At 34.4% G+C, this 11043-nt stretch overlaps 1 protein-coding gene across 7 annotated transcripts in view; it reads right to left on the bottom strand.

The window, feature by feature from the left end:
- Positions 1-5995: 5995 nt before the first annotated feature.
- The window catches only part of VCAN (versican), a 101830-nt gene continuing 96782 nt past the window's right edge, over positions 5996-11043 (bottom strand). For all 7 annotated transcript variants that reach the window (XM_081942669.1, XM_081942667.1, XM_081942673.1 and 4 more), the window contains 2 exons: positions 8780-8962; positions 5996-8415 (listed from right to left, as the gene is read on the bottom strand). In XM_081942669.1, the coding sequence (XP_081798795.1) occupies positions 8285-8415; positions 8780-8962 (314 nt within the window). In that variant the 3' untranslated portion in view covers positions 5996-8284. The remainder of the gene's footprint in view (positions 8416-8779; positions 8963-11043) is intronic.

Raw genomic sequence — 11043 nt, 5'->3', positions numbered from 1 at the left:
AGCTTCTATTTTAGTGCAAAAAGTCAAGACATGTAAAACTTGTGTTCAATGCTTAGAAGGGGAAACCCATGCACCTTCATTAGCAATGATATGCAAGTAGTTTTCTATTGCTTTCTTCTTAAATGTTTTTTTTAATCTTCCAACTTGTCCCACATTTCTAATATTTAATTAAGATTTTAGTTCAGAGGCTTAGCAGGGCCAGCCCTGCTTAATTCTGAATCTAGTCAAAGTTAGTCAGGTACTGCCATCTGCTGAGTCACTTTTTATTATCCATAACTTAAGCATATTATAGATAAATATTTGCATTCTTGAGCATGTTTTATGTTCTTTACCTATTTTAAAAGTTAATAGATTTCATGAAAATAGTGGTGCAGTGGCCTAGAGGTGGAGCTCTCACCTCACAATGAAGGTGTGAGTTCAGTCCTAGGTAGAGGCAAATATTTCTGAGAATAAATCTGCTGAACAAAACTCTGTATTGGTGACAGGAAGGGCATCTGGCCATTAAAATACTCTGCTAGTTCCATCCAGTTGTCCAGACTCCACACTGCAAGGCATTATGTGTCGTTAAAAGATGATGATGATAGGAAAATGAGCATAAAATTGATTGTGGAGAATGCTCATTAAAACAAAAGAAGCCTCAATGAAACAACATGCATAATAATAAGAATCCTCTCTCAAAAGTAGTGTGAATGTCTACCAAAATATGAATGATTTAAAAACAAAAACAAGCAAACCAATGAAGAAAAAAAACTAGAATTTTAGAGCTGCATTGTTTTCAAGGATGAGTAGTATGCAACTGTCAAAAATGTAAAGGTAATTGTTGAAGGAGAATCAAAGCTCCATCCCTTTGCATATGCTGGCATATACACAAATGGCTAGAGCTTTTTATTGTACTTCCTCGATTACCATTTTTAACTTTTACCCCAGTTGTGAAAGCCACTGCTTGAGGTTTTAGAAAAAGAGTGAAGTCAATCCTATTGCATTTGTCCATCTTTGCTTGTGAGAATACTGCAAACCCACAGCAACACCTCTGCAGAAATTAAAGATGTCTAATTTCTAGAACATTGTGGCCAACTTGCAGAAAAGAAAGACCTCAGCTGAGGCAGAGGCACTGTTTTATTTGGTTTCAAGGTCATATTCTGGCAGTAGATAGTCTTCTGACAACCTTTTTTTAAACAATGGTTCAACGGCTGATCCAGATGAGCTCCGAGGCATCATTTCAGCAGCGCACTTCTTCAAATACTTAATGTTATCCATATGTTATGATGTTTCTTGGCTTATACTCTTTTCCTTGGATACATCTTGAAAAGACTTTGGCTCCATAACTCGTGTCGTTATCTCAAGCCATCAAGTTCTTTGAAAACTTCCTTATTAATTTTGGCTTTCTCCCTTAATTGCAACAGAGTTAACCTTTAAAAAAATGATGGCATTTATTTTCCCAAATTGTATTTTCTGACCGAAAAATAAGATCACTGTTTTATTCAGCTATTATTAGCATATTTTACATATTCAGGTGACATAAGGAACAAAATATATAAAGGGCATGCAGTAAATCCCTAGTTTTTGTTTGAAATAGTGGAAGAACATTTAATAATTTAATGTGCAGAAGTATGATTCAGTAGTGATATCCATATTCCTTTTTTCAGATAAAATTAAGGACATTTCTGTCAGAAGGAATGCTGTAGTTCCAACTGGGTTAACTCATCATATTAAACCATACTTAACAACTGAATAATTACTGAATAAGCCACAACTGTATGGACTTGTATATTATAGTATGCCGTTAACTATAGTTTACCAAACATAAGAGTTGATTAAAACCACACTATACATATTTACTTAGTTCATTCATTTATCAGAAGTCAGTGAAATTATCCTTTGGGATTTTTCTGGGCATATTGACTCATTTTGCAACCAAAGATTGCATTCATCTATTTTGGGGTTCTGAGAAAGACTGAAAGGGGTTATTTTACTTTAAATTGCCACCCTAATAAGTCTTCAGGCCATACTTTTCTATATAATGCTTAGTTCACTAGAAAGAACATAACTATGAATGACATAGTTCTGCTGGATCAGGTCAGTAGCTAATTAGTTTTCAATCCTAGCCAGTTTAATAGCTCTAGTAAGCTCATAAGAAGAATGAACAGTCTCTTATTTCTTTTCAAGCAAACTGATTCAGATGTTGGGTATAACGTATAATAATTAGTAATCATTTATCCAAATCAGAAGTTTGACTAGGCCCCAGGGTTCTGTTGTTTTTGTTTTATGGTTTTATGTGGCTGTCTTAATTTTTGATTGAAAAAAATTAGCTGGTTGTAACATGACCGCTACACCAATGTTTTAAATAAACAAATAAAGAAATCCTCCAAGAAGTGTACTAATCCTTTTTTTATACATCACCCATTCCAGAAGATATTAACCTTCCAACTACTGTACTTTTTCTGATCTCCTATCAACATTCCTTCATATGTCTACATTAATAAATTGCATATCAAAATATGGTTTTTGTTTTAGCACAGATATGGAATCCAAGTTTCATGATTTGTAAATTAGTTTACTAATGCCTATCGGATGAACTCAACCAACTAGTTATTCATTGCACCATATTTTACAAAAATCACAGTCAATTTTAGTATGTTAATTAGCTTATAATAAACTTTGGTCTTTCTACATTAATGCTTATACTTATAGCTGAGTTGTGAATTTTTGTAATACACAATGAATGCCGAACCACTCATATTAGGAAACTACAGTGCCTGACAGTGCAGATAAATGATTAGTTACTTGCTTATGAGCCAGCTTCCCCACCCCCCACCCCCAAAAAATTACTCTGGCAGATCACCATCAGCAAGGTTGATGGGGAAGCAATCAAAAGAAAATACTAGCTTTTGGTAGAATTCCCTAGAATTATTATGCATGAACAGCTAAACATGTTTTGCCCAGGATTACATGATATAGTGTATCAGAACGAATAGGACATATGGGCTATGAAACCTGAAAATTACCTGACTACACTTATTTTCTCAGGTTGAAATCATTTTTAGGGCTATATGCAATGTTTTCCCTTTGGCCCTTTTTAAAATACTCTTGCATCCCATTTTCAGTGCTGATTGATAATCTGAATCTGACAGATTAAAACAGTAGAACATATTCTATTACATTCTGCTTTTCAGTATTTACTATAATGTGTACGAGATTTGATCTACCTATATATCCAAAATGGGCAAGTTGCTACTTCTTTTTGACACAAAGTATTATGATCTCTGTGATAACTGTTATGTCCTGGAAGCGTCCACCAGCAGGTGGCGCTCAGTAACTCATCCTACAGCTCACCCCTGATTGGTCTATTTAAGCAATCTCCTCCGCGGGACAATACTAGAGCTCCCATTGGTTGCCGGTCTGACAGCTGTGGGTATAAATAGCTGTCAGCCGGCTAGTTCTCTGTTCTGTTATACTGAAGTTAATAAATAGTTGACCGTTGCTGTTGCTGTGCCGTTATTACCTCAGAACTCAATAATAACAAACATTTCCATTGCTAAAGTGAAAATGAAAAAAAAAATGCAAACGTGACCAAGCATTATTTTACTTATGCATTTTTGTAATGTTTCTGGTTATTGATCATAACCATACTTTTATATGAGTATGTGTGTAAGTGTGTAAGAGAAAGAGAGAGGGGGGGAGAAAGGGAAATAGGGAGAAGGAAGAATAAATAATAAATCTGGTACATAGTACATTTGTATACTATTTTCAGATATACCAATGTTCATTTTTAAGGGAAATAATTTTTCCTGGAACCTTAAATGAAAAGGCTTGTTGTTGTTTTTTCCTAAAAAGGATTATTTCTAGAACCTTGTTGCTGTTTAACAAATCAGGGTTGACATTTCTATCTTTCACTGATGTACATAAAAATGAACATTTAAGCAAAGTACTGACTTTGATTGTTTCCATATTTTGCAGCATATAGAAAAAATTCTCATTAATTCCTGCCTGGAAAATTTCATGGATATGTCGATGAAGACAACAAAAATGAAGTTGAACTCAAACGAGACATTAAAAAATGAAATGTGCGGTAAAATATAGACATCTTGAATATCATCTTCAGCCAGCATAAAGGTTCTCACAAATCTATTTTTATTTAGTTGCCTATCAAACAGTTAAATGGTGATCTAAACTGGATTGGGCTGCTTGAAGTTTATGCTGTCACTATGAAGAGAGTTTATTAAGAGCACTCACAAAATGCTAATTCCAAGTATGCCCACAATGTAAAATAGTCTCTTACTCTGGGACTACATTCCACATATTTTTAATATTCTGTACAAAACAAGTCTTAAACAGGTAACTTGTATATATGTACTGTATGTAAGTAGTTGTGTTAAGATTGGATGGAGATGGACTTCACGTGACTTGGTTATCTGGAGTTCATCAGCCTATTGAAAGAGATTCCAAGCAAAAGCCAAAGGCCAGAACTAGACAATCCAAAGGAATACTTGTAACACAATAAAAGTTGGAAGGAACCTTGGAAGTCTTCTAATCCAGCTCAAGAGGGGAAACCCTATACCAGTGATGGCAAAATTTTGGCACCGACTGCCCAAACGGGAGCACACGCACATGCCAGAGCCCCCAAAACTCAAAGACCAGCTGCCCGATGTGCACATGCCACTAGCCACCTGGTCTTTGGATTTCTGGCATGCGCATTCGTACCCGTGAACTGGTCTTCACAGGTGACAGAGCGCTGGTCTTCTCACGTACCATAGGTTCGCCATCACAGCCCTATACCATTTCAGACAAATGGTTGTCCACTCTCTTCTTCAAAAACCTCCAGTATTGAAGCACCCACAATTTCTGGAGGCAAGTTGTCCCACTGGTTTATTTTTCTCATTGTCAGGAAATTTCTGCTCAATTCTACGTTAGTTCTCTCCTTGATTGGTTCCCATCCATTGCTTTTGTGGACTATTGGCTAAATATAGACGTAGTGTAGCCTAATGTTTAAATACCACTTTGTTCTTCTGAAATCTAAAGACAATTTAAAACTATTTATTGCTCATAAAGACCTCTTCTTCCTGTGCTGACTTTTGAGTGCTGAGATTTGTTATTTACTTGTATCATTTTATAAAATATTTTATAATTGTTCAATTAACGAGGGGTAGCTGCATTAGGATAATTACTTATTTATCCTAGTGAATCTGTGAATATTGACCAAATAGGTAGCAATAAGCAGCATTCAATGTTGCAGCACCATCACAAGATTCAACATCTAGTTGCACAGTGTCAGGTTCTCACTGGGAAGCAGCAATATTTGGAATCCCTTTCTATATGAGGTAGATTTAATGGGCCACTGAGGGAAAAGTGGAACAGCTTGAAGGCAGCTGCATGAACAATAAGCATTGATCTTTTGCACTATACACCTGGTCACATGAGAGAAGAACAGAGAGAAGTTTATTAATCCTGAATAATTTTCTTGAAGGCAGATGAGCAAAGCAAGGAGAAAATGAGGAAGAAATGCCCGTACACATGAAATTCCATCCAGGTCATGGCATAGTTAAAATGTAGTGTTGTAAAAAGAAGTCTAGACAATATTTATTCTTGTTCATTGCCTGAATCAATATGGCAAAGAAAGAAAATAGACTTCATTTAGAACAAGGTTAGGTATGCTTCTTTTTATATACAGCACAAATAGATCATGTTTCTGCTGCGTTTTCACATCATTTGAAGATATTTTGCTATAATTGGGTTAGATCAAAATTTAATAGCTTTTCGTTTCCCTATTTTTCTTTGCTAAATTTCTGGCCTAAAAGCTTTGAATTGTGTGCTAATATAAAACAAAGAGCGAAAGTACAAATACTGAAAAACAGCAACAAAACCTACATGGAAATATTTTTGTATAAAATAGTACAAAATGTACCATTAACTGAGAATAGTCTTAGTTTATACATTCACTATATACATGTGGTATATTATAAAACAGCTTTAATGAATCATTATCTAATGATTGTGGTCTACTCAATTTTGCATTAAAGGTTTATTGACTTGGGTTAAACAGCTAAAAAGATATTAAGTTGTAATAAAAACAGTATAAAAGTGCTTGTATATCAAGTATTTGTTGTTCTTAATTATCTGACTTCACTCTTGAGCACAAACAGACCTTACATCGACTTAAATTTCAAGGACATGCAATAAACTAGAGAAATCACACTGGAGCAAATTTCTTTGGTGAGTCAGAATCATATATAAATTTGAAAGATGCACATTACACATACAAGGCAGAATATAAATAGCAAAAAAGAGAATTTAAAGAAAACCAGGAATATATACATGGCTTTAAAAGTGATAATCTTTTATAAGAAATTATGACAGATCAGAATAATCAGATAGAGCCTGATTTTTCTGAATAATTTTACATTTCAAAATATTGATTGAAATAATTTCAATTTATGGATAATTTTAGCAAGAGCGACTACAGCAAAATCCAAAGATGAAAATTGTGATGTACTCATTTTAATCCAATATCAGAATACTACCATAAGACTACTCTGTTTCGTAGAATGATAGTTCAGATTTCCTCCACAATTTAATCAATTTATTTTTTGCTCATCATACAATAGGGAATTCCTCAACTGTGTCATTATGTGGATTCATTATAGCAGTAATTCAGCTAAATAATATTATAATATTATGTAGGAATTATACCATATGTGAAAGACGCCAAACCAGAATTTAACTCTTATAAATGTATACTACTTGAGATTGCATTAAAAGAAAATATTTCCTACATAAAACTAATGTATAAAGTTGATCCAAGTCCAATTCTTGAATACCTATGGAATCTACTCATAACCTTTATGACCACTTTGGAAGCTGTAAAGGCAAACTAGATGAGTAAATGTGCAGTCTTATATGGAATAAATGTAACAATAAATATCATCACAGATTTTAAAATTATCCTCTTCTACAGCTAATTGCTCTAGTAGATTGTGTGAGGTTGAGTACTGAAGAAAAGATAATTCCTGTCTTCCGCATTGAAGAAAAACATACAATATATTTAAGGGCATATAACATATTTTTCAGAGGCAAAGATCATGATTATCACATAACTATCATTCATATTACCATAAATAAATGATCTGATTTATTAGATTTTATTTTCCCTTTAAGCAGAAAAAACATTTGAAACCAACTCTTGCTCTTCCTAATGCATTAGTGGAGCTTGACAGCTGTCAGGATAGAAAGAACATCCAATAAATTATATCTGTATGGCTTACTTCATTTATTTATGTACGCTTCACAGCTGCAGCATTCATACACAAACATTTATTACTTCATAAAAAAGATTAAAAATGGTTATAGATATTTTATATACAAAATTATTTACTTTTTTAAATTTTATTTTACAAAAAAGTAGGTCTATATATCTCCATCTTAAAATGCAGAGAGCTGTAAAATAGACCCATGATTAGTGTTGGAAAAGTTGATATTTTTAAAAAATGGCCCTGGTTGAAAATTAAAGTATTAGCCTTTATTACTATTACTTATTAGCCTTTATTACTATTATTATTGTTATTAATCCTACAGGCCCTCCTTGTCAATTTTTTAAAAGAGTCCTCAAGTCCTTCGTGATCAGTGCCAAGGCTAGAAAGGACAAAAGTCAAGTTCCATATTGGAGTCACTTCTTCCAAGTTGCTCTTATTTTCATATTCCTTGTGAAAGCTTTTCATTCCATAAATTCTACCGCTCTTCATTAGAAAATAGCTGTTTCTTGACCGAAATACTTTCACAGTTCATCTTCAGCTTGTAATAGCCGCGTCTCCCATGTTTACAAAATGATTACTGATAACAGTTTAAAATTATTTCCAGCCTAGTAAAGTACCTCCAAGACAAGCAACATAAATGATTAAAGATCTCTGAAGCCAAATGGTCATAAATAAGCCTGAACTTAGTTTGACATCTTATTGTATATACAGTTTTTTTAAAAATACAACACACTTAAACACTATTAAATCATCTTATTTACATTATCATTGGTGCTAAAATGGAAGAGTTTAATTACTACAGGTACTGGGGTAAAGAATCAAATAATCCCTCACCAACGACATATAGAAATTAACATACTAGATAGGCTGGAAATTGTTCCCTTTTCAATATTTTCATTTGTAGCCATCATTGATATGTGTTGTAAGTACTCAGGTCCATATGTATTCCAAAATGCTGGGTAATCCTTTATTTTTTTAAGGCACCATAAATTAGGGCATTCTGGCATGGCAAATGTCCCACTTTTACCAGAGTGGGTTCAGCGCCTTGAATCTTGCCATGTCCTGATCCAACGATGAAAATGTTTTGATGAATTAAATGAGTTTACCTTTCCTGGTGAAGAATTTTTATAATAATATTTTTTAGAATAAGTCCTTTGGAATGAAGATGCTGAAAATAAACGAAAAAAAGAAGGAAAGCTTTACAACTGCGCTAACAGAAATATAAGCAGGATGAATGAATGCAATGTATAATATATATAGTATAATCAGATTCAGACATTGGCTAGTGTGCTATAATCTCTTCCATAGTAATCATTTTTCCCATTCTATAGGTAAGCATCAAATCATTCAGTTGCCCAATTCACAGAACAAAGAGATTGAATAAAGTAAATTCAGTGGTCAGAGTAACGACTGAAGATACTTTATGGGAAAGAAAAGTTGTTTTACTTTCATCTTATAGAAGGTTTCACCAGGACGGCAAATATCTAATTTAAGAATAAGCAATCATATTTTCCTCCACATAATCTACTCACGATTCATGCAGGTAATTTTAGGTAAATCCCATCGACCATTTCCTTGGCATCTGATTATTGGAACATGTCGCTGGATGAAGCCATCTTTACAATGATATCTGATCAATGAGTTAATTTCATAACGGGGCTTCATCTTTCCAAAGGTATTTGCATTTTCTACCACTGGTGGCTGGCCGCAAGCAACTGAAAAGTACAAATTAAAATTTTTATAAAATGTATTTTTTAATGTATCAGTCAATCGCAGCCTTCACTACAAGACCATCTACTCATCCATCCATGGATTTTTAGACCATAGATTCTAATAATCACACACACACACAATTGTATAAAACTTAAACCAATCAAAATAGAAAACATGGCAAAATATATTATCAAATTTAAGAGGATTCTTTTGAACAATTCCTATATATATTATTTGAAAAGGTTTTTGTCCATTTTTCTAGTAGAAAACTACAAGTTTCTAAAAAGCTGAATTGTGTATATTATACTGCATCATATTACATACTTGGATATAGTAGCACTTCCTTCAGAGGTGGTATTCAGCAGATTCTAACCAATTCTGGAAAACTGGTAGTGGAAATTTTGAGTAGTTCGAAGAACTGGTAAATAACACCTCTGACTTTCCCCCCCCCCCCCCCCAATATCTATTCTCTGTCTCCCGAGTCCCAACTGATCAGAAGGAAATGGGGATTTTGCTGTAACCTTCCCCTGGAGTGGGGAGGGAATTGAAATTTTACAGTATCCTTCCCCTGCTGTGCCCACCATGCCATGCCCACCAAGCCATGCCATGCCATGCTACCCACCAAGCCACACCCACAGAACTGGTTGAAAACAAATTGAATCCCACCACTGACTTCCTTGTGCTATAAAAATGTTTGTTCACCACAATATACAAATGACTAATCAGTCATAAAACTCTATGCTCCACTATGACACGAAGGTTCCACTATTAGCCCAATGTTACCATTAATTCATGAATAAAACAACATTGTACTTAATGGTGGTAATATACGATCTAAGTGGCCAGAATATATGAATATTGTAATGATTCCAAGTTTTGTTTGGGTGCCTAAAATAATTTGCTCAATGTGTATCGCATAGCCTTATATCAAACTTCACAGATCATTTCAATTCATATTCCTTCAAGTTATAAAAATAATGTTAGAGTCTTTGATATTTATTTATGTTGTAAGCACACTAAATAATTGGGTGTCATTAACTATCAGTTTGTCCACTTTAAATGATTTATAAAGACATAGCATTCATTGATCAGACTTGAATTCCTCTTATATAACTCAGTTGCAACCATGGACCATTCCTTTCTATTTTCTGTACTTTAAGCAACAAGAGACATAAGATGTTCCCATGATTACTATGGCACAGATTGGTAAATAACTTTGTTTAAAACCTTTTGAAATTTCAATGTTCACAAAAACTTAATGCATTTTTCGGAGTATAAGACACACCGGAATATAAGACGCACCAAGGTTTTGAAGAGGCATTTTTTAAAAAAAAATAGGTAGGTAGATAGAGGAAGAGGGAGGGAGGGAGGGAGGGAGAGAGAGAGAGAGAGATACAGTAGGTAGGGAGAGAGAGAGAGAGTAGGTAGGTAGATAGAGGTAGAGACAGAGAGAGAGAGAGAGAAAGAGAGAAAGAGAGAGAGAGATACAGTAGGGAGGGAGGGAGAAAGAGTTTTTTTGGGAAAACGGGCCCATTTTTGGTCAAAAAAAATACATGCATAGCTTTAGGGAAGCTTATAGAGTGCTGCTGGGGGATGGGGGGGGGGAATTGAGCATAAAACAGCCCGTAAAGCTCTGCGTGGCCATTTGGGTGAAGGGACGGGGCTTCGGGAGGCAAAAAATGCTGTATTCGATATATAGGACACACCCAGATTTTCAGCCTCTTTTTTGAGGAAAAAAGGTGCGTCTTATACTCCGAAAAATACGGTACATGTTCACATGCTTACTCAACTCTAAGAATTTGAAAAGTCTTATAATACTCAGGCTGATTTGAAAAGTTTTATAATACTCAGGCTGATTCTTTAGATCTTCTAAAGATCTTTTTATCTTTAATCATGATTTTCAGTAATCTAATTAGAATGAAAATTTACCTAGCTATTAGTTTCTTTGTTCCTTCTTAGATACGTTCTAATCTTCTGGTACAGAAACTAACTACATTTCTTTCTTTAAGACAAGAAAGTGTTAGATCGGGTAATGGAAAGGCACACAGGCTAAAAGGCAACAACAGCTCTTTAGTAAAATACA

The sequence above is a fragment of the Natrix helvetica genome, assembly GCF_964273705.1.
Source record: "Natrix helvetica genome assembly, chromosome: 2".
NCBI classification, from domain to species: domain Eukaryota; kingdom Metazoa; phylum Chordata; class Lepidosauria; order Squamata; family Natricidae; genus Natrix; species Natrix helvetica.
This window is presented reverse-complemented; position numbering and strand designations above follow the sequence as displayed.